The sequence below is a fragment of the Phacochoerus africanus genome, chromosome 6 (assembly GCF_016906955.1).
Source record: "Phacochoerus africanus isolate WHEZ1 chromosome 6, ROS_Pafr_v1, whole genome shotgun sequence".
In the NCBI taxonomy this organism is placed as follows: Eukaryota; Metazoa; Chordata; class Mammalia; order Artiodactyla; family Suidae; genus Phacochoerus; species Phacochoerus africanus.
In genome coordinates this window covers 65920068-65944371 of record NC_062549.1, presented here as the reverse complement: position 1 = coordinate 65944371, position 24304 = coordinate 65920068, and the positions used below count along the sequence as shown (strand labels likewise).

The following is a 24304-nucleotide window of genomic DNA, read 5'->3' as shown; positions in this document are numbered from 1 at the left end:
CTCCACGGAACCCAAGGAGACATAACCCTTCTGTTTTAGTTTTAAGCCTCCGAGCTTTGGAAGTTTTTAATGCAAATTCAGTGTGCTTTTAAAATGGTTCCTGTTGTTTGTTTGTTTGTTTAAAGTTCTTTTAATAATTAAAATAAGATATCATGGAAGTTCACATATTGAGAGACCCTTCCCCCAATGTGATAAATAATTGAGGTATTACTGTGAATAGCCTCTAAAACTGCACTAGTGGAAAAACAGCCACCAGCAGCCACATGCCATATATGAACCAGATTGTCCTTCCTCCACCCAGCAAGTTGGGGAGGGCTCCCATGGGTGTGCCTCCTTAGGGCCGGGAACCAGGGCCTCCTGGGGGTGGGGGGGTCTCAGTGGATGGCGTCTCCAAGGACTGGTGATATTGAGGATGATGTCGTGAGGGTGTGGGTTAAGGACAGCTGGCAGCCACCTGCCCTTCTTTGAGAAAATTTCAGGGGTGGGGAGTGTGGATCACGGGGATCACAGGCACAAAGCAGAAAGTCAAGTCCAATCTTTCCATCTCTGCAAAACCAAGCCCTCCAGCACTAACTGGGAGCCTGAGAATGACCAACTTCGTGACTACGCACACATTATTTCACCTTCTGCCTTGGCACCCAGGATTAATTAATCACTGCGCGTCGTCTCGCGACCACACAATGCTAAATACAAATAGAGGAGACCCCCTAATTCACGGAGCTCTGACTCGTGGTCTTGAATATTCATGTTCAGCCACGCCAGTCCACTCTCTCGCCCAGCAACGACTCTTTGTTTTACTGAGCGCTGAGGGGTCCCCTTCTGTTTGGAAGGTGAAAGGGGGCCTGTATGGGGTGTGTGGCTGCAATACCGATGCCCCGTTGTGTGCTCCTGGGGGAGATGCTAGAAGGCGCAGTGACAGCTGCCTGGAAACCTCAGCCACACCTGACACCCATTTTTGTCCCAAGTGTCTCCCCATTAATTTGCTTCGTTCAAAATTCATCAGGCCTGCAAGATCTCTTCAAGGGAAAATGCACTTCAGGAGAAAACACAGGGAGTTCCCGTCGTGCCGCAGTGGTTAACGAATCCGACTAGGAACCATGAGGTTGCGGGTTCAATCCCTGCCCTTGCTCAGTGGGTTAATGATCCGGTGTTGCCATGAGCTGTGGTGTAGGTCGCAGACGCGGCTCGGATCCTGCGTTGCTGTGGCCCTGGCGTAGGCCTGTGGCTACGGCTCCAATTAGACCCCTAGCCTGGGAACCTCCATATGCCGCTGGAGCGGCCCAAGAAATGGCAAAAAGACAAAAAAAAAAAAAAGAAGAAAACACAGAAATATAAAACAGTTAATGTTTCTGGCATGAAGTAGCCCCAGTTTTGCCCCTTGCTGTGTCCCCTTGGACAGATTTCTTAACCTCTCTGAATCTCAGTTTCCTCATTAAAAAAAAAAAATGGTAATAGTAATGCCTGCTTCACAGGTAGGTGGTGGGGATAAAGGGAGCTGGTGACAAGTTTGGTACCTGGTATGTGCTCCACAGATGTTAGTGAAAAGTGTTACTTCTTGATGAAAGGTAAAGGCTGGTCTATATGTTGGAAGCTGTGGCAGGCTGGAGACCCAGAAGAGCCAAGGGAAAGGGAAGTGGTAAAGGACCCCTGAATCAGGAACTCTGGAGTGATTATCAAGCCCTCCAATGATTGCGATGAAACCCTGTTCTGCCTTGTGATTTAAGTAATTGAGCTGGCGGTCTTTGTTTAATAGTAAAGGGTTGTTCTTCTGCGTGGCTCTTTTTTAAAGTATCCAGTGTTCTAAAGCTAGGAGCCGAGTATGATAAAGAAGATGTTTCTTCTTAGGAAGAAAACTTCCTCAAAATCTAGAGAGAAATCAATGACTAAATTGTAAAGGAATGAAAAATATCTGGTACTTGGATTATGACCCTTGCTTGGATCTTCATCTTTCCTGTCTGGCTTTATTCTCTAATGAGACTGATGAATAAGTCACTGGAGTTCGAGTTGCAGCTCAATGGGTTATGAAGATTTGGGTCTGATCCCTGGCCTCGCTCCGTGGGTTAAGGATCTGGCCTTGCCATGAGCTGTGGTGTAGGTTGCAGACACAGCTTGGATCCCTCGTTGCTGCAACTGTGGTGTAGGCTGGCAGCTGCAGCTCGGATTCAACCCCTAGCCTAGGAATTTGCATATCCCGAGGGTGCACTCCTAAAAAGGGGAAAAAAAAAAAGTTACTTATGCAAGTGTTGGAAGATTTCTGAGTTGAATTTAATCCAAACACAAAAGTGTGGTACAAAAAGAAATTTTTCTTAGTGGATTTGGAAAGCAATGATTAGTAATCTAGAAGTCAGAATTCCTTTGAGCCAGATGGGCATTAAGGATGCTGGCTTCCTGTCTGTTTAACTACAGATTTCTAGGATTTATTGATCCAATCCTTCACCAGCCAATGGCCCAATTCAAAATAACCCCTTCCCCTCACATAATTTACCACATAGGTGTGTTTTTAAAAAAATTCAGGAGTTAGATGGAAACAATCTTCGAATATTTAAAGCATTTGTTACAGAGAGGAATATAAAATTATTTTGTGTGGCTCAGTAGAATAAATCATGACTAAACAATCTAGAAGAGAGGAGGGCAGATTTTTGTTCAGTAAAATGGAAAATTTTTTTAAACTTAAATGCTCCCCAAAACAAAACAGGTAGCCTAATGAGTTCCATGTTACCTAGACAGGGGCGTTTTTCTTTGGTGGTCTAGAGATGTTTTATTTATTACTTAAAGGTTAATGTAAGTGAGGGAGTTCTGATAGTGGCTCAGCAGTTACCAACCCAACTAGTATCCATGAGGATGTGGACTCAATCCCTGGTCCCATTTAGTGGGTTAAGGATCCGGCGTTGCCATGAGCTGTGGTGTAGGTTGCAGATGCAACTCGGATCCCACATTGCTGTGGCTGTGGTGTGGGCTGGCAGCTGTAGCTCCAATTTGACCCCTACCTTGGAAACTTCCATAAGCCGTGGGTGTGGCCCTAAAAAAAAATTAATCCAGGTGAACTTGATAATCCCTTGTTTTAGTCAGTTTGGGCTGCTATAACAAAAATACCACAGTCCGGGTGACTTAAATAACAAACATTCAGTTCTCATGGTTCTGGAAGCTGGACGTCCAAATCAAGGTGCTGACGGACTTTGTCTGGTGAGAGCCCATGTCCTCCTGCTTCATAGATGATCATTTTCTCTATGGAAATGTAGCCAGCAGAGCTCTCTGCATTCCCGTCTACGAGGGCACTAATCCCGTTCATGAGGATTCCACCCCCATGATCTCATCACTCTCCTCAAAGACCCCACCTCCTAATACTGTCACACTGGGGGGTTAGGGTTTCAACATATGAATGGTGGGGGGGGATATAAACACTGACTGGACTACACCTTCAAACTCAGAGATGCTATAATGTATTTTGAAGAGTGCTTTCCTCTATTCTATCTCTCTAGAGTGGAAGTTGCCTGTCTCCTTTTTCATATGTGATCTGGCCTGAGAAACAGTGTTCCAAAGAAGTACAGCAGATCTGCATCAGGGGGTTGCTGTTTGCTAATTTTGCAAACCTGTTCATGACCATGTACCGGTTTCCTTTGGTTTGCGTTTTGAGGGTGTATGTGGGAGATCCTAAAATGGAGGGACCAGAAGCATCTCAAATCTAATCCTTTGTATGTTCATCCATGATTGAAACTAAAGTCAATCAGAAAATAGAAAAAGGGTCAAGAAAAGCAAACAAGCAAATAAACAAAACCTGCAGAGATCCACCAGGACCGGAGGTCTTGGTAAACTTCGTAGACAGCCAGACTTACCCAATAACTGTAAGAATCCAGTTCTGCTAATGATGACAACTAATATTTTGAAGCTGTCATGCTGTTACATGACACATTTTGATAATGTTTCACCATAACAAGCCAAAAGAATGATGTCCTAGATATTCAAAACTTTACAAGGAATTTTCTAAACAATCCAGACTCATCACTTTTTATAGTTATAAATCCAGGCTGCTCTTTGCTAATCTGTCCATCAGTGAAAACTGTTTTAGTTTCTCCTCCACTTGTATATGCAAATTTTATATACAAGCTCAGTTCAGATAACAGGGGAGCATTCTTTATTTTTCCTTAATTAATAAGTAAACATTATGTACCTTTGTACGCATAATATTTTAGGAAGCTTACAAATATAATCAAAAACTGCTTTTCTTTCTGAGGACTTAGATATTAAAATGAGCCCAACCAAGTTGCATTATAATCTCTAATATCACATCAGGTTTTAATAAGCCTCCTTTTTGTAGCACACATGTGCTTAAGACTTCACGGAAACCAAATCTGTGGAGAGAAGGGATTATTTGAGATTACTTTGAAATATGCATTGTTTGAAATGGCCTCTGGTGACCAGCTTTCATGAATGGCTCATTTTACTTGTGGGGCACATCATCTGGTTTAATTATATCAGCTCCTTTGTGTGACAAGTGCTGGTGTGTGCGCTGAGAAATGAAGGTTTAAAACAAACTAGAATAGTTAGTGAGAAAATAAATTCTGAATGGGAACACCATTGGGTGTTTGTAGTATAGAAGCATAGATGAGCTTTAAGGACTCAACTAGCTGTAAACATCTATTTATAAAGATACTTTAGTGACAGTAAACATACATTTACCCCAAATGTCCCTATATGTAGATCATATTCTGAGCCTTTTCAGGAAGATTATTTTACAAATATGACAATTGTTTAGGGTGATAATACAGCTCTTAAATGTTTCATCTTATAAATTCTTCTGCTTAAAACTTCATAAAGTTCACTCTTTTGTAACAAGAGAGTGAAAGGTGAGTTTTTGGTAGCCAAAACATTACCCAGCATCTATCTGGACAAAAAAAAAATTAAGACAGAAGTCATATTTTAAGTTTCAAGTTACTACAGGCCTTCAATACAAGTACCATCATTCAAATCAGTGTCGGTGAATTTATGGTTTTGAAAATCTCCTACTGGGTCTCTTCAGGTGCTAATTCATCTGAAGCCTTTGATGAATATCGCTGTGTCCCAATACTATTTGGGGGTAGGTCGATGAATTTGATTGGACAAGAATGCCATAAATCAGATGGATGTCAATAAATATGGGTAGACAGTTTATCCTTGCTGTGTGCTTTATTGTGCTTTGTGGCTGCAATGAATACATTCATTCTCTTAAAGACCCTTGCTAGTAACTCAGTTTGTTCTACGGTAGTGATATTTTCCATGATCAATGGCCTGAATTTCACTTGAAATTTAAGTAGAGTTGCTTTTTTTGACTTGATAAATGTACAGCTCTGCTTATTTGGCCCTGGGAGATAAGTAGACAGCTAAAGGAAAGATGACAATCTGTGACAGTTTAGGGATTTAGGTGCGTAGAAAGCACATGTGGAAGATGATTGTCATTGAAAGTCTTGGAATGATATATTTAACCAAAAAATCCCAAACCAGCATATCCCAGTACAACTTGTGAAGGAAGTGTTTTTGAAATGTCAATACATGACCTAATCTGAATGTTAGCATTTCCTTGAAAATGGGTCTCTGAGCAAAGATATTGATTTAAACATGTGATTTTTTTTTTTAAAGTTTCTCTTGTAAGTATACATTTTGGAAGGGGGAAAAAATCAGAGCTATTGTTCATAATTGGCCCCTAGATCTTGAGCTGAGAACTAGAATTTCTTATCTTTTGAAATGTGTACTCATTTTTCATACTGTGTCTCCTGACCTCTTTTTTTTTTTTAAGGGTTTTTTTTTTCTTTCTTTCTTTTATTGGGTATGCTAGCAACAGGCAGAAGTTCCTAGGCCAGGGATGGAACCTATGCCACAGCAGTGACCTGAGCCATAGCCGTGACAACGCTGGATCCTTAACCTACTTAGCTACCAGGGAACTCCTTCAGCTAAGCTTTTTTTTTTTAGGGCTGTACCTGCAGCATATGAAAGTTCCTAGGCTAGGGGTCAAATTGGAGCTGCAGCTGCCAGCCCACACCATACCCACAGCAACTCGGGATCCAAGCCTATCCGTGACCTACCCCACAGCTCACAGTGATGCCGGATCCTTAACCCACTGAAAGAGGCCAGGGATCAAACCCACGTCCTCATGGATACCAGTCAGGTTCGTTACCGCGGAGCAAGGTCCCTCAGAAGGAATCTGTGTCTCCACTCTGCTGTATTTAAACCCTTAGAAGGCATTGAAGAGTGTTATATAAGTAGTGAGCTTTATGGCATAGAAAGTAGCGCAGTGGAAACTCTCTTGCCTGTAGCTTAATTTTTAAAGTCAAGTGTTCCTCTTTCCTCACATAGATGTTAACTACAGGAACATATTTTTGAAACGCTCTTGAAATAAAAATGTTGCACCTAATTGTTTTTTAACAATATTGTCTTCAACTTAAATGTATCAAGAATTGTGGAGCTTTAAAATAAATTCCTATTTTGCCAGATTATGTACATCAGAGAAACAAACTAAAATCAAACATGTCCAAGAAATTCCCAAACTTATTAAAAGGTACATTTTTAGGACTAAGAATGGTAGAACTTCAAGCTGCAAAGAAGACTATGTTTCTTCATTACTTGAAATATGTGTCTGCCTGAGTGAATATACTTATATACATACCTAAAGTACGCGTATGTGAGTGCCTGCACATGCACAAACGTGTGTGTATCTTGCAAGAAAAAAAGATAAACACATAAGGCACTGATGAAACCTGATGCTTGTGGTAGACAAGAGTGCTCAGCAAACACATTAGCTGCGCCCTCAATTTCCAGCCGCTTGCAGTGGGTTGGGGCCATGTGACTAGTGACAGCCAATGAAATATTAGAAGTGGTCTGAGTCACTTCCGGGTTCAAGCCAGGGGAAGCTCTCCTGCAAGATTCTCCAGTTTTTTTGTTTTGTTTTGTTTTTTCTTCCTCTGCTTCCTGGGCCAGCTATTGCAGCAACCAAACAAGAGTGCCCCATCAGCCTGCGTCCATGGACGACCCAGCAGAGCACAGCTCCTTGTCACTCTGTGTGTGACTTGTAGGATGGGTTAAGCATTGATATTTGGGGGGTTTTCTGTTACTGTTATTGCAGCAAACTATTCCCACTGATTTATGCAATACTTCAAGATACTTCAACACAGACGAGCTATAAATATTTAAAACCAAAGGCAAATATAATAAAAGTATACTTTAAGACCAAGCTAAGATGCATTAAGACTGCATTTGTAGTTATTTTTATTCATATGCTATCCTTTCACTGACCCATTTGAACGGAAGTTTCCAATGCTCCCCCCCACTTTGAAAGTCCAACAGCCTTTTTGTTCTCCTTCTCTCAGATCTCTTTGCCATCACTGGAACTCCTGACCATTATCAGACCCTTTGGACACTTTGTAGCATCTGCTTCTGGAATATCATGTCCTCCTGGGTTTTGTTTTGTTTTTTTCCCCCGTCATTTTAGGTCATTTCCTTTTTCTCTGCTTTGCTAATTTCTCTTTGAAAAGAAGCTGGACGAATCTTAGTCTTGGACTTTTTTGCATTTGCTGAAGTGCCTTGGTAAGCTCAGTTTTATATGGGTTTTGGTTCCTATCTTGGTGGGGTAACTCAAAAGTACACTTCTTGCTATAACCTCTCATTTCATTCTTATGACTGTTTAACACTTTCTGTTCTCTTCCTGCATGAGAAGTTAGAGGGAAAGCCTAGAAAAAAAATTTACTTAGTTCTATTTAGATCTTGCAGTAGAACATGGGGGAAAAAAATCCAACTTAGACATAAATGCATTTAAAACTTAATTTGTTGCTCTCCCTCACCATACCCGAGGGATAAACAACACTAACAATTTTGTGAATAGATGACTTTTCAAGGTTCTTTCCAATGTCAAGATGCACAGTGTTGGTGGGAGAAAGAGCAGAAGGGGAAGAAAAACAAACACTGTTGAAGGAGGGTCTCACATTTAGCCAAGGAGTTCCCCAAAGGTGCTGCAGGTCAGAGACACACACTTTTCAGCTGTCATTGGTGGCTGGAAGAGATTTATTATTAGAGGAAAATAAAAATGTAACTGCACCAGAAGGAGACTGCTGTCTATCTTCTTTGCTTGGAGTTGTAATAAATTAGATGGGGAAACAGGCTTTCTGGGGATTAACAGTAGATGAACTTTGCCGACTGGGGGGGGTTTAAAGAAGAAATTATCTCCTTCATGGTTTCACATATATCTTAAAGAAGCCAGTGCATCCTGAAGGCTTCCTCTAAAGAAAAAAAGTGATGTATGGGCAACTTGAAAGTCAAAATTAAAGGAAAAGGGCCATGTAAACTGACCCTAGGGAATGTGAGAACCATGTAGATTGGTACAGGGGTCGGGGGAAGGAGGTTGTGGGTAGGGGGGTGGACACCACCTTCTCGCTAGTTATAATCCGATTTTGCCCCCACTCTGATGATAAACTAAGTGTGTTCTGGCTAAATTCAGCATAGAGTCACTGCTTGCTGCTGGCCTAATCTTCCTGCGACTGCAGTTGGTTATGGTGTCCCTTTTTTTCCTCTCTGTCTTCACTCTGGAATGGCATGGCTTTGTACGAGAAAAAATTCCTTTGCCCGACCTGAGAAATTGATCTCTGTGCTGAGTGTGTTGTTCTGATCCTGTTTTGCACATACTTCAGATGTGTAGTCATTCATTCATAAAATTCTGTGTTATCCTCAGGTTAAAGGCGCGCGCGCACGCACACACACACACATAGGGAAAGCTATCACACAACAACTCCTATGTGATGCCAGGCTTTTAGAACTTAGGGCAGTTTCAAGGCTTTAAGGGGGGAAAAGTGAATTAAGTTAGTGACCAGGGCCAAGTCTATAGCGTTAGAAGTGAAAGGCCAGGCTTGACTATGGAACCAGGTAAACTATAGTTCAGTAACTCTCAAACAATTTGGGCTCGGGATCCCTTTATACTATTGAAATTGTGTTTTTATGCCTTTGTGTTATTAAGCTTGTGTTTATGGGGATTGTAGCTATTGATACTCAGAAATTTAAACTGAGAAATTTTTAAAATATCAATTAAAAAATAGAGAATTCCCACTGCGGCTCAGTGGGTTAAGAACCCGACATAGTGTCCATGGGGATGTAGGTTCAATCACTGGCCTTGCTCAGTGGGTTAAGGATCCAGCATTGCTGTGAACTGCAATGTAGGTCCCAGATGCAGCTTGGATCCTGCATTGCTGTGGTGTAGCTATGGCTCTGATTTGACCTCTAGCCTGGGAACTTCCATACGCCACAGTTGTGGACCTTAAAAAAAGAAAAAAAAATTAAAAAATAAATCTTTTGTATGTTAAGAGATATATTATGAAAAATAACTATTTTCCAAACCAAAAAAATGTTGGTGATTAAAGTGGCATTGTTTTGCATTTTTGCAAATCTAATATTTATCTGAGCAGAAGAGGATTGAATGCTTATATCTTCATCTGCATTCAATCTGTTGAAATATATTGTGTTGGTTGAGGGATAGGAATAAAATTCAGCCTCATATGGATAAATAGTTGGAAAAGGAGAAGTATTTCAAGAGCTCTTCCAAGTACTTGTAGAACTACTTTGATACTATCCCCAAACTTGACAAGTGGTGATTTCTAAGGGTGAGCTGAAACCACGTCGGTGAGCTTTTAATAGTCTGTTATGTTAAAATTCAGTGGCCATCTTGCATTTTAATTGATTTTTTAACTCATGCATGATTTCGTAGCATTGTATTTGGTCATTTGGGAAATATTGGTTCATCGAATTATGGCAATAGGCTTAACGTTGACACATTTCACTTTACAATATCAAGAAATAATATTCATTAGTATCAATATCAGTGTCACAGGAAGAGTTTATACGTTGGGAAGCTACTAAGCTCACAGTAGCAGACACATTTTCCCAAAATTCTGCAATTCTGCTTTTGAATTGAAAGCTAGATTTTCTTTCTTTCTTCTTTTTTTTTTTTTTTTTTTTTGCTTTTTAGAGCCGCACCTGTGGCATGTGGAAGTTCCCTGGCTAGGGGTCGAATCAGAGCTGCAGCTGCCGGTCTACATGCCAAAGCCACAGCCACAGCAACTCAGGATCTGAGCCATATCTGCAACCTACACCACAACTCACGGCAATGCCAGATCCCTAACCCACTGATTAGGGCCAGGGATCGAACTCACATCCTCATGAATACTAGTGGGATTTGTTTCCTCTGCACCTCAATGGGAACTCCTTGAAATCTATGGTTTCTATCATTAGCAACAAATACCATTTTCCTTGCAATGATAGTCTCATGTCAGTTATGACTTGAGAAAATATCTGCCAAAAATCTGTCCAAATAATTCTTTCAAAAATAGTTTTCAAGTTAAAACAGAAGGGGGAAAAAAAAAAAGATGTGTCCAGGAGTTCTCTGGTAGCCTTACAGTTAAGGGTCCGGTGTTGTTACTGCTGTGGCGCGGGTTCAATCCCTGGCTGGGGAATTTGGTTTGCAAAATAAAATGTGTCTAGTTCACTTTGCAACTCACTCACCGTGCCTTTCCCCGACAAGCATCAACCTCGCCTCCATAGGCAGTAAAGTGTTATGTCTCTCCTCTCATGAAACAGAAAAATTTAAAGAGAAGCTTTGTATCCAGTGGTCAAAGGTTAATCAAATTAACCATTTTACTGCCTCATCTGCAGTGAAACTAGCTTTTTAAAAAACTGTATGTGATACCCCCTTGATTCATACAAAAGCAGTTTTATCCATCATTGCTCTTACACCATGAGTGCACATGTCAACAAAGTGAAAATAGGCAGTGATGTGTGTTCTTATCGAAATAGTTCTGGCCTTGTAGGCTCTGCCCACAAGGATCTCAGGGTCCTCCCAGAGTACAGCTTGACAGCCACCGCGGTGGACAAGCCTATCACCGGCATCCCCTTTACCTCGGCACCAACTGCTCAGACAAGGGGGAGGGGGCGTGATGAAGACAGACACCCCTTAAACGTACCGGGGCAATGAGGGCTTTGATTTAGTGTTGGGTTTTGCTAGACAAGCATATGTGAACTAGACTTTCTGTCCAGTTGGCTTGAAGTCTTCCCGGTCTTTTCTTTCTTTTATATGTGACTTGAAACTTTTAATGTCACATTTATAGTTGGCTGGACTGCCCCGAACAAAGTGCTGTAAACTTGCCACACCAATTGGCCGTAGCTACAATTGGCGTTTTCATTTTAGGGCTTGAAGAAAAGGCGGCTTGTGTTCTGGTGCTGATTCGTGAATACAGCATCGTTCCTCAAGCTCACTTTCCATGTGTGAGAAAAACCTCTTTTGACATTTCTCCCATTTGCAACGATTTCTCAAGACAAATTGTTAGTCTCTAAGGACACTTGTCGTCCGCCACGAAGTATCCAATTCAAACATGGCATCCTTGTCGTCTTTGTCAAGGTCTGCATTTTGTCTGTCAGGTTTTTTTTTTGTTTTTTTGTTTTTTTCCTTCTTCTTTACTTCTTTTCCTTCTGGAGCTGGAAACCAAGCAGTGAGAGGATGACAGGTTCTAAAAGGTCATTTTTGAATAAAGAATTGTCTGTGTGCACTTTTCTTCAGAGTGGTGTGTTTTGTGTGTTTTAGTGAGGGGAGGTGGACTAGAAGTGGGGGCTCTCCTGCTGGCTAGACCTGTCTGAATGTTTCATTTTCTTTACCACTCAATTTCTCAGCTTTTACATATGAACCCTCTGAATCAATAATAAACTGTGGCCAAAAAAACAAGTCGATCTCTTCTGCACTGAACACTCCAGAAAGAAAGCCACTTTATATAAAATGTGCCACCTTTCCGCTCCCGTTTTCTTATGCGGAAATGATTTTCAATGTAGTTTATATAAGGTGCCATTAAGGTTCATTTTCTTTTTCCTAAAGGAAGAAGTAAAGTAAATAAGATAAAGAAAAGAATAACCTGGAACATTGATTGGGTTCCAGGGAATGTTATCAGCGTCTTAATTGTCAAGAATTTTCAGTTTAATGTTGTGACTGATTATTTAAACCAAGTGCCGCCCTCCCCCATACTCTTGAGTCTGTATTTTCTGGGTCACCCCTGTCAGCAGAGGTTGGTTTAAGCCATATCAGACGCAAGAAACGCTGCTGTCTCTTCACACACCTTCGCCGGCTTTGAGAGGTGGGCAGAGTTTTGCTACTTCGAGAACCAATCCTCTGAGAAATTTCTGCATTTAACTCTTTCGGCTGATGCATGCTCTGTGGGAAAAAAACAGTGTTTCGCTCATTTCTTTCACTTTGCTGTCCTTTCGTGTTCATATCAGTTTTCTCATGATTTAAAACAAATGCCCAGAAACCAGTCAGTGCAGAACAATTGCGGGCTTTCACTGTTCAGTATGCAAGGCAGTCAGTGAAATAACCCCAAGTTATTACCAAAAAAACCCCCAAAAAACCCACACACCAAGCCACAGGATCAGTCAGAGGAGGCTGACTTCTTGCTCTGCAGATAATGTGGTCAGAGCTTCCTTGCTGCAGACACTGGATTTTTGTGTGAAAACCTAGTTCTTGTTGAGTCTCCTCTCTCTCTTCCTCTCTCCCCCTCCCTCCTTCCCTCTCTCCCCCTCCCCTCTCGAAGAATAATTACAGGCTGGAGAGTGAAAAGCATTACAACTGTTTACAAAACAGCTCATAAAGTTTAAAATAATAGGTGGGTGGGTGAGTGTGTGTGGGTGTGTGTCTAAAACACAGTCATGTGTGTGGCAGGGGCAAACCGTATAGCATCTTTCTTTCTTCTTTCACTCTCCCTCGTCACCTTGCAGAACTGAAGGCAGGGTCCCCTCCCTTCTGCTTTGCAGCCCTCACACTTAATTCATGATGCTTATTTGTCTGATGCCAGTTTACTGTTGAGGATCAAAATACAGACCCTCAGGTGTGTGAGGACAGAGTGCCTGCTGGAGCGGGCTGCTATCTAATTAATTTTAGGGCATCCAAAATTCCCATACAGATCCTCCGTCCTGACACGCATGAGAAAGATTTTTTTTTTTTAAGTGAGCCCTTTGCTATCTTTCAGAAGTCCAAGAGAAAAGCTTTCAGCAGGTTAGTGTTCTAAAGTGAAAGGGGTATTTTCCCAACCCTTTCAAAAGTCTCCTCCTGCAACGATTTTGGAGCTCCCCCCTCCAGATTTTACTCATTTCTCTTTTAAGGTGGAAGAGTCGCTTCTCACCTCCAGCCTCAGAGCCGATCAATCAGTCATTTTGCTTTGCAGGTCGAGATCCGCTGCAGCAAAGCCAAACCTCAGTGCTGGCGGCGCTGCACTGGGTCTGGGCAGCAGTGAGGCTGGTGCTGACAGTCGGCGGAGGGCTCTGTCCCCTTAGGCGCCGACGCTCTGGGAACACAGGCTGGAGCCAGGGACCAGCCCCGCCCGGAAAAGGCACCCCTTCCTCTGGTGATTGATGGAGGACAGTGAGGAGCTTTTTGGAGGCTGGGAAGGGTTGTCCTCAGAGTCACTTACTCTGAAGTCTTTGTCAGCAGAAAGAACTCTTCTGGGTAGGGAGTGACATCAGGCAGATGACACATGACAGCTTTGCATTTCATTCGGCTTGATTAGTACTCAGTATCAGCTGCAGGTGAGTTAACGCTCCCCCCCATGTGCCCCAAGCGCCAGCCGCTCCCCAGATGCAAACAGTCCACTGCCCTGTGCTTTTGCAGGCACTGCAGGCTCATCCTGATCAATCATTCTTTTCTTGGGGATCTTTAAAGTACTGTTAAAGTGTGAGCAGGAATGATACCCGTATCACTGTATTTGTGATTCTGAAATGTGTGTAGTATTCAAGTCATTCGTTAGCAGTTCCGAATGTTGTTTCCTTCTGTTTTTCCTTTTTGCAGTTCAGCTTTAAATTATATGTATGTGTATCTATACATATATAATTTATATATTAATATATTTATATATAAACTATATATATATATGCTGTTTCAAGAAGTTATATCAGAACAAAAATCTGTATCAAAAATCCTTGAATGACATTACCTTTGTATTTTTTTCTCCCCCTTGCAGGACCCCATCTGCAGATGTCCTGAATACCTCTGAGTACAGAAATCGATCATTCAACCAGGATACCTAATTCAAGGTATGAGCTCTTGTCAGAAAGCTTTTTACATCCGAGCTCTGTGTTGGAAGTTCTGTTTTGGCAACGAATTTTGAAATCGGAAAAGTTGGAATGAGAATAAAGAACAAAAGCGAATTTGCAAAATAATCAAGCGCTTTAAAAAAAAAAAAAAGCCACAACCCAACACTTCTGACTCACGGGCAGTCCTTTTTCTGCCAGCTTAGGTCTCACTGCATTGGAGCCCTTTTACTGCAACTGTGTTTGGAGTTTGGATTTCATTTTAGTCTCTCCCTCTCTCTTTCTCTCCGACTGCTCAGACCTGCAGGAACCAGGAGAGACAGACATTTTGATAGTTTTGTGAAGTTGGACCGAACAGAATGAAGTACTCTTGCTGTGCCCTGGTCTTGGCCGTCCTGGGCACAGAACTGCTGGGAAGCTTCTGTTCTTCGACCGTCAGATCTCCGAGGTTCCGAGGACGGATGCAGCAGGAACGGAAGAACATCCGGCCCAACATCATTCTTGTGCTGACCGATGATCAGGATGTAGAGCTGGGTGAGACCCTGGGGCTTCCACTTGTCAGTCTCTTCTGCTCAGCTGATGCGCTGGCTTTGCCTCATCTCTAACAGTCAGTGAACATTCAGGGGTTTGGCACTGAATGGTCGTACCTTAACCGCCACCCTAGTTTGTAAAATGCACTTGTGTGGCTTCTAAGGTGTTTGGCTTGTGTTTCGATCTGACTTTTCTGGTCTTAAATTTTTGAAGCGGTCTGGGGTGAGAAATAGGAGAAGATGAGGCTGTGGGGCAAGAGGAAACAGGAAACTATAGACCTCAGGCATTAGATCATGGGTCTTGGAAGCTCTTGTTCAAAAACTTTTAAAAATGTTTGGACAAAGTTTCAAAGTGTAGGAGATTAGTAATTCTCTGCAATGCATATGAGCAAAGATAGTTCCAAAAAGAACGTTCGATGGCCATCGTTATTACAGTGCATCATTCCTTCACAATTCGCGACTGTCAGGGAATTGAAAGTTACAGTATTCTGCGAAGTCATGATTCCCTACTACCGCCTTAGACGTGATGCTTTTCTGAAGAAATCACCCACTGGGTTAATCCCGGAGCGCTTAGAAAGTCTGCCGCATCTTCTCTTTCAATCTAGCTTCTGTTATCTTCTGATTGTGGTTCATACCTTCTTTAATAGCCCAGCCCTATGGTCCTGCCTGTAAGGCTGGTGTCCGGTTCTTCTGGGTACCTAGGACAGATGAAAGGCTGACCCTTATAAGTTGTCACCACCCCTCATTTCCATTCCTGGACCCAATTCCTCGTTTTCAGGAATCGCTCAGCTAGTCTTACTTGTCACAGTCAACTTTGACTGTCTAGTGTATTTTAGACTTCATACTGGTGAGGCACCTTGCGCTTCTTTGCAGAGCTCCTCTGGCTCGGGTTCTTGAGGATAAAAGCCTCCAGGTTGGGCCTTGATCCACAGGGAAGGGAGCTTTGATTTCCAGTTTGCAACCAAACCAGGAAATCCCAACAAAGTTCTTTGGGTTCAGCTAGAAGCCAGGTAAGGATCGCTTAAGGGGATTTGCAGTCTGCCTTCTCTTCATGATGGATTTTCAGGCAACATTCCAAAATGAGAAGTCTTGCAGGTCTGACTTAAGTACGTGTGTGGCTGATGGTTTAACATTTTTACTCACCTACAGAACAAGTAACGTGAAGACATTTCAACTCACCTTCCTTAGCGTGTCTCATATCCATCCCTTTCTCTTGAGGCCATTGTCATCTCCCAGTTTTTCCCTGTTTGGTCACCTGACTTACCTGGCCCTCCTGCCTGTTCTTCCCTTCATGCAAGTATCTGATCAGGTCTCTGCTTAAAACCCTCCGTGGTCTTCCTTAGCAAAAGAATTAAGCCTCTCTCTCCTCTGCAGGTTAATGAGCTCTGAGCAGCAGGCCCCCGCTTCTCTGTGTTGGGCTATTTTCCTTTCCCCCACTTTTGTTTTGTGCTTCATGGAAGCAACTTACACTTCCCTGAAAATGTCTAGCGGTCTCATCTCCCTCACCTGTATTTCATGCCTTCGTACGTGGCATCGCCCCCCCACCCTCTTTCTCCTCCTGAAGAAGTCCCACCGATTCTTCATGACCCAGTCCAGATGCCTTGCCCTTGTGGGGGCAGGGGGTCCTCATTCGCCAAAACCTTCCTGCGCCCCCAGCAGGGTGGGTGCAACTTTCCTTTGCACCCAGCACCTTGAACCTGCCTCTGGCAAGACCCTTAATCCATGTGCTCCCTTACCTATCTGTTCCACTGACTGACAACAACTAGAAGGTAGGGTAGTACTTTGTTTTCAGGTGCAATCCTGATCCTGGGACTGTGCTGGGAATCTAGTAGGTGCTAAAAAATACTAAATAAACTCGAAATGGGAGTTCCCGTCGTGGCACAGTGGAAACATGAGGTTTTGGGTTCAATCCCTGGCCTCGCTCAGTGGGTTAAGGATCCGGCGCGTTGCCGTGAACTGTGGTGTAGGTCGCAGATGCAGCTCAGATCCCACATTGTTGTGGCTGTGGTGTAGGCCGGCAGCTGTAGCTCTGATTAGACCCCTAGCCTGGGAACCTCCATATGCCTCAGGTGTGGCCCTAAAAAAACAAAGACAAAAATAAATAAATAAATAAATAAATAAATAAATAAATAAATAAACTCGCAGTGGACCCACAAGGACCTGAAAAAAGTTAGCACAATTCGCATAAATGAATAAGTATCCATCATGATCTAGCTCTTTGTCTTTAAAATAAATTAAGGAAAAATTTTTTTTGTCTTTTTAGGGCCACACCTGTGGCATATGGAGGTTCCCAGGCTAGGGGTCCAACTGGAGCTGTTGCTGCCAACCTACGTCAGAGCCACAGCTACGCCAGATCCGAGCTGTGTCTGTGACCTATACCACAGCTCACGGTGACACTGGATCCTTAACGCACTGAGCAAGGCCAGGGATTGAATTGTTTGATAAATATATTTTAACAGAATTCAAAAGTTCACCCTTAGAGTTCATTCATTCATTCAGTCAACATTTACTGAGCAGTTACTAATACTGGCTTCCATTGGAAGCACATGGACATAATGGTAAAGCATCATAGGCCACGTTCCATCAACCTAGCTCTTTCCTGCAAATTTGGCTTTACTTCCTTTCTTAATTTTCTAGCCAGATAGCACACTAAGCATTCACTTGTTTCATCTTGACAATCACTCTATTAAGAAGTTACTATTACTCTCTTCAGTTTATATGGTTAGGATAAATGGGGTGTAGAGAAGTCACGTAGGCTGTGCTAGGAAGTGCTGCATCTAGGACCTGAAGTAGGTCTTCATCTCCACGGCTACATATTTGACCATGATCCTTCCATTAATCCATCCTTCGAAAAAAAATTTTTTTGTCTTTTTAGGGCATATGGAGGTTCCCAGGCTAGAGTTCCAATTGGAGTTGTATCCACCAGCCTACACCACAGCCATAGCAATGCAGGATCCAAGCCAGGTCTGTGACCTACAGCACAGCTCACGGCAATGCTGGATCCTTAACCTGCGGAGCGACGCTAGGGATCGAACCTGCATCCTCATAGATACTAGTTAGATTCGTTTCCAGTGAGCCATGGTGGGAACTCCCTGGTGTTTTTCTTTTTCTTTTTTTTAATCATCTTAACCATTTTTTTTTTGTCTTTTTGTTGTTGTTTTTGTTGCTGTTGTTGTTGTTGCTATTTCTTGGGCTGCTCCCACGGCACATGGAGGTTCCCAGGCTAGGGGTTGAATCGGAGCTGTAGCCACCGGCCTACGCCAGAGCCACAGCAACGCGGGATCCGAGCCTCGTCTGCAACCTACACCACAGCTCACGGCAACACCGGATCGTTAACCCACTGAGCAAGGGCAGGGATTGAACCCGCAACCTCATGGTTCCTAGTCGGATTCATTAACCACTGCGCCACGACGGGAACTCCCATCTTAACCATTTTTAAGTGTTCACTTCAATAGTGTTAAGTACAGTCACCTTATTGCACAACCAATATCACAAACTCTTTTCATCTTACAAAATTAAAACTCAACCTATTCAGCAATAACTCTTCATACTTCCAGCCCTTGGCAACCACCATTCAAATTTCTATCTCAGAGTTCCCGTCATGGCTCAGCAGAAATGAATCCGACTAGGAATCATGAGGTTGAGGGTTTGATCCCTGGCCTCGCTCAGTGGGTTTAAGGATCCTGTGTTGCCGTGAGCTGTGGTGTAGGTCACAGATGCAGCTCGGATCTGATGTTGCTGTGGCTCTGGTGAGGCCGGTGGCTACAGCTCTGATTAGACCCCTAACCTGGGAATCTCCATATGCCATGTGTGCAGCCCTCAAAAAGACAAAAAAAAAAAAATCCTGTCTCTATAATTTAACTACTTTGAGTACTTTGTATAAGTGGAATCACACAGTATTTGTCTTTTTGTGATTGGCTTATTTCACCTAGCATAATGTCCTTCCTCACTGTTCATCTCTGTTAGCGCATGTCTCAGAATTCCTTCCTTTTGAAGGCTAAATAATATTCCATTATATGTATATCCACTCTATGTTTACCCATCCATCTGTTGATAGACATTAGCCTTGGCATCTGCTTTTTGGTTATTGTGGATAATGCTGCTATGAATATAGGTATATAAATATCTCCTTGCGGGAGTTCCCATTGTAGCTCAGGAAGTTAAGAACCCGACTAGTATCCATGAGGATATGGGTTTGATCCCTGGCCTTGCTTAGTGGGTTAAGGATCCAGTGTTGCTGAACGCTGCAATGTAGGTTACAGATGCTGTGTTGCTGTGGCTGTGGTGCAAGCCAGCAGCTGTAGCTCCAGTTCAACCCCTAGTCTAGGAATTTCCATATGCCAAAGGTGTGGCTGTTTAAGAAAAAAAAAAAAAAAGACTGTCTTGTTGAGACTCCGCTTTCAATTCTTTGGGGTATATACCCAGAAGTGGAGTTGTTGGATCTTTAGATCATTCTATTTTTAATTTTTCGAGGAACTGCAGTAGTGCTTCCCAGAGCGACTACAACATTACACACTCCACTGACAGTGCACAGGGATTCCAGCTTCTCCACAGCCTTGCCAACATTTGTTATCGGCTGTTTTCATGATAATACCCGTCCTAATGAGTGTGAGATGGTAGCTCATTGTGGGTTTGATATGGTTTTGTTTTGGTTTGGTTTTTTACTTATATACAATTATGTTTGCCAAATATTTAATAAATCTGTGCCTAAGCACAACTTTTGCACCTGTAATACTGCAGGCATTTTTGGCTTCTTCTGTGCCTCCAGAAGAATATAACAGACTTAAGAAAGCTTAGGAAAAAACAGTTCCAAAAATCGTAATAGAATACTTTCCCTTTGGGGAAAGAATAAAACAATTCTTTGTCTGGAAAGACAAAGGCTGAGAAGGATTATAATCCAAGTTGATGAAGTCAAGCTGGGAAGGAAAGCTCTTACTCTGTAGGAATGGGGGCCCCTCCCTCAGCTTTGGGAACAAGTAAAATAAACTAGTACTTTGCGAAAGGAGTAAGACATGTAAGGAATTTATTAATAAAAGTGCTCGAACCTTACATGCAGATAACACTTTATCTTTTTCCAAAGAACACTTGTTCTCATTATTGCATTTTTTCGTCATCCCACCCAAGTTGGGTGGATAGTGCAAAGATCATTATCCCAGGAGAAAATTTAATTTGTCAAAAGATTAAGTAATTTAACCAATGGCCCCTGTACGTCTGGATTTACATTTTCCATAACTTAGGAAGTGGTTCAGGTTATACCTCTACCTGTAAATAGTTTAGGTTTTAAGGCAAAGCTTATGACTGGAAAGTTTACACTTTTTTTTTTTTGTCTTTTTGCCTTTTCCAGGGCCGCTCCCATGGCACATGGAGGTTCCCAGGCTAGGGGTCTAATCAGAGCTATAGCCACCGGCCTATGCCAGAGCCACAGCAACATGGGATCCAAGCCATGTCTGCGACCTATGCCACAGCTCATGGCAAAGCTGGATCCTTAACCCACTGAGCAAGGCCAGGGATCGAACCTGCAACCTCATGGTTCCTAGTCGGATTCGTTAACCACTGCGCCGTGGTGGGAACTCCAGTTTACACTTATTTTTAAGCTAGAAAAACACAAGTGGACATGATCAACGAGAAGTTTAGGGTGAATGGTTACTGTCTAGAGAAGGTGGGTAACCAAGAACACCAGCAGTCTTCACATTTTATTTTAAAATTTAAAAAATACACCCGAAGCAACTGTGATCAAATGTTAAGCTCTGACCGAGCGAGAAGACAAGTTACTTATCCTGTTTTTCCCTGCACCTGAAATATTTTACAAATCCAAGGGAAGAAAACCACAAATGCTTGGGGGACTGCCCTAACTTTCTGAGACTAGAGTCAAAGAGATTAAGCCCCAGCAATCTTTCCCCAGTGGTCCCTTGGTGCCACTCAGAAGCAAAATAGCTGATTGGACCAATGATTTGACTCACTGTGGCCTTTCTTAAATTCTTAGGAAATTGGGCTGGTGCAGACATCTCAGTAATGCTGACCCAGAGCTCCTCTTAGCTCATAAGTAGCATTGAGAAATCGTAAATACACAGAAATACGTGATTTAAAGCAGAGGTCATAAATAGGATCTACAGTCCAGAGTTAGCCCACAGATGTGTTTTGCTTGACCAGCACACTTGTGAAAAATCAAGGCAGCATTTAAAAAAGCAAGTGATGTTACCTAAAAAAAAAAAAAAAAAATCCAAATTCTGACTTTTCTGAAAAGTTCTGAAGATCGAGGGCCTCTGCTCTCGTGAGGGCAGCCATCAGTTAAATGCTTGAAGGAGAGTCAGAGCTGCCCCTGGTAGGTGGGGCCTGTCTTCCCCAGGCCGTCACTGTTCCTACCCCTCTCAATTGCTCCCCAGAGCTCAGGCCAAGGAGCACTTGCTATTTATCATCATGGCCACACTGCTGTTTTTCTTAGAGTCGGGAGAAGTTCTGTATGCCCACATTTCTATCAAATGTAACAAACTGGAGTGACAAAAGCTCTGTGAATTTTCTCATACCTGGCTGCCTTCACTGGCCTGCCCTCTCTGTCTAGCCCTGTAGGCATTGTTACTTCCATTCCCGCACAAAACTAGTCTCCACTTTTAATGGCCTTTAGCTCTTTAGGGAGAAAAAATAATGAGTCTTAGTGACCTGGAAACCTTCCAGACAGATTTATTATCTGCTTCTTGGTCCCTTCTTCCCCCAACTTGTTTTCCCTCCTCTGATTTTAGCTGAAACATCTGGTTTTTTCCTACCAATTCCATAGTTTTGGTAGGAAAAAAAAAGGGTATTGTTTGATCATGTTATTTTTTTCTAATGCTTTCAGAATTAGAATTTTCAATAGACCAATACAGCCACTTTTAATATGAACAATATCACGTTTAAGGGTCCATATTTCACTGTTGGCATAAGAAAATAGCAGAGATGTGCTTAGTACAGACCATTTATATCTTTAAAACATTAACCTTACCCCATCATAAAACAGTGGTGTTTAGAAACACTGCTGCACATTTAATAAGAATTGTATTTGCTTGTCATTATCACTCATCAAACCATGAATCGTTGCAATCCACATGGAGGTGTGTCTCTATGAAGCCAGGTGTGTGTGACTCCCATATACCTAGGACTTCCTTCACTGATGATAATGACAAAATTTATTATTGAATTACTAATTTCACAAGTATTTCTGGACATGAGGAACAGCCTTGATGAAAATTTCGATGTTTCATAGTACAAAACGTGGAGCATTCCAATGCTAAGATGTTTGAATCAGGAAAGGCAGAGCTTTGTTGTACAGTTCAACACGTACATAAAGTGATCCAAGCTTTCTGAGTGATCCTGGTAAAGTCATTCCAATTAGTGGGACTTTTTCTCCTTCCTGACCTTTTTCACACCTGTGATTTGGGAGTAAATGAGTTGAAGTGTGTAGATGATTGAAATTCCTGGCTGTGGTCCTGTCTAGTCCCAGTAACTGATCACATACACCCTCCAAAAGGACTGTTTCTGGAGCCTGGGTTTTTAACTCGCCCAGAATTGCAAAGCTGGCAATCTTGCAGGCTTCCCCAAAAGTGCCGCTCCTCCACTCCCAGTCCCCACCAACCTAGCATCATCCTGGTCCACAGCTGATGGCTGTCAGAGCATCCTCATCCCTACAGAAGTGATGGCAGATGTCCCCAGCCCCAACCTGGAACTCTGGCGCTGGGACAGCTTTTCTTGGCAGCCCTGAGACTCAGCTGTGGCCTGGACCTTCCCTGTCCTCAAGCCAGCCCAGTCAGCAGTGCCCTCACGCCAGCTACTGGACTTAATTACAGTCACTTCTGAGCATCCCTGTCAGGCTTCCACCTCAAAGGACAATTTTATTTTATTTTAGTTATCTATTTTATGTCTTTTTATTATTTTTTTTAATTATTATTTCCCCAATGCAATTTTTTTCTACTGTCCAGCATGGTGACCCAGTTAGACATACATGTATACATTCTATTTTGCACATTATCATGCTTCATCATAAGTGACTAGACACATTTCCCAGTGCAACACAGCAGGATCTCATTGCTTAATCCATTCCAAAGGCAATAGTTTGCATCTATTAATCCCAAATTCCCAGTCCATCCCACTCCTTCCCCCTTCCCCTTGGCAACCACAAGTCCCAATATATGCCCAAGAGTGGGATTGCTGGGTCATATGGTAGTTCTATGTAGAGATTTCTAAGGTACCTCCATACTGTTCTCCATAGTGGTTGTACCAGCTTACATTCCCACCAACAGTGCAGGAGGGTTCCCTTTTCTCCACACCCCCTCTAGCATTTTTTAGTTGTGGATTTATGAATGATGGTCATTCTGACTGGTGTGAGGTGGTATCTCATGGTAGTTTTGATTTGCATTTCTCTAATAATCAGTGATGTTGAGCATTTTTTCATGTGCTTGTTGACCATCTGTACATCTTTCTTTCAAAGGACAACTTTAAATGATAATGATAATGAAATCAGGCTTCTCACGATGGGTGGGGGAACTGATGTCTTTAACTTTAAGCCAGCATGAGCATTTTACATCTTGCAGCACAGACAAGCTTGTTGACCTCTGTCTTAGCTGCGAGGACAGCTGTAACCAAAGGCCATAGACTGGGTGGTTTAGTGGCTTATGAACAGCAGACATTTATTTCTCACAGTTGTAGAGGCTGAAACATCCAAGATCAAGGCTCTAGCAGATTTGGGGTCTGGTGAGGACCAGCTTCCTGGCTCATAGAAGGCTGTCTTTTCACTGTGTCCTCATATGGAAGAAAGGAAGAAGGAACTCTCTGGGGTCTCTTTCATAAGGACGCTAATTCCATTCATGAAGATTCCACCCTTATGACCTGTTCACCTTCTAGAAGCCCCACCTCCTAACGCCATCCCTCTGGGCACTGGGTCTCAATCTGTGAATTTCGGGGTTGGTTGGGATACAAACATGCCTTATTACTTCAGCTTTTGGAATTTGGATGTGATTATAAGGGAGGGAGATGGAGAAGGCAAGAGTGAACGAAACATACTGGGCTGAAGTGATCACAAAGTAAAATCGCAGCTCATGCCATTTGCTCTTCAGCAGCCCTGCAGACAAGTCTGGGGAGCTACCACTAGCTCCATTTTACAGCTGAGAAACAAACCCAAAGAGGGCATATGACTTGTTCGAGCTCATCTATGACATCTCAGATGTTTTCCCCCAAGTTCAAGTCCACGGCTCTTTCGCTTCCTCTGCGCATCCTCCTAAACCCTGCCTTGAGCATCTTGTTATGAGTCTTCAGTCTTAAGCTTCATATCATTCCTATAAACTATTTGTTTTGATAACTAAGAATGAGCGTAATTTACATTTTAGGCAACAAAGGCCTAAAACCCAGAGAGGTGAGGGGGCTTTGGCTTAAGATGAAACTGGGTCCTTCCAATTATTGGACAAGATATTGTCCCATTTACTTCCCTCAAGAGCCAAAAATGCATCATTATGAGTTGTGTTCATGCAGAATAGTTTTTGGTAGACTTTCCCAATGAAAAGTCAGAGGTTCTGAGGTCCTACTCTGGCTCAGTGGGTTAAGAACCTGACATAGTCTCTGCAAGGATACAGGTTTGATCCCTGACCTCACTCAATGGGTTAAGGATCCAGTGTTGCTGCAAGCTGTGGTGTAAGTCGCAGATGCAGCTCTGATTCGACACCTGGCCCAGGAACTTC

The 24304-nt window shown here is 42.7% G+C and overlaps 1 protein-coding gene across 3 annotated transcripts in view; it reads left to right on the top strand.

Moving 5' to 3' along the window:
* The window catches only part of LOC125129260 (extracellular sulfatase Sulf-1), a 155414-nt gene that overhangs the window by 54032 nt on the left and 77078 nt on the right, over positions 1-24304 (top strand). For all 3 annotated transcript variants that reach the window (XM_047783782.1, XM_047783781.1, XM_047783783.1), the window contains exons 2-3: positions 14004-14076; positions 14373-14607. In XM_047783782.1, coding sequence (XP_047639738.1) covers positions 14433-14607 — 175 coding nt within the window. In that variant the 5' untranslated portion in view covers positions 14004-14076; positions 14373-14432. The remainder of the gene's footprint in view (positions 1-14003; positions 14077-14372; positions 14608-24304) is intronic.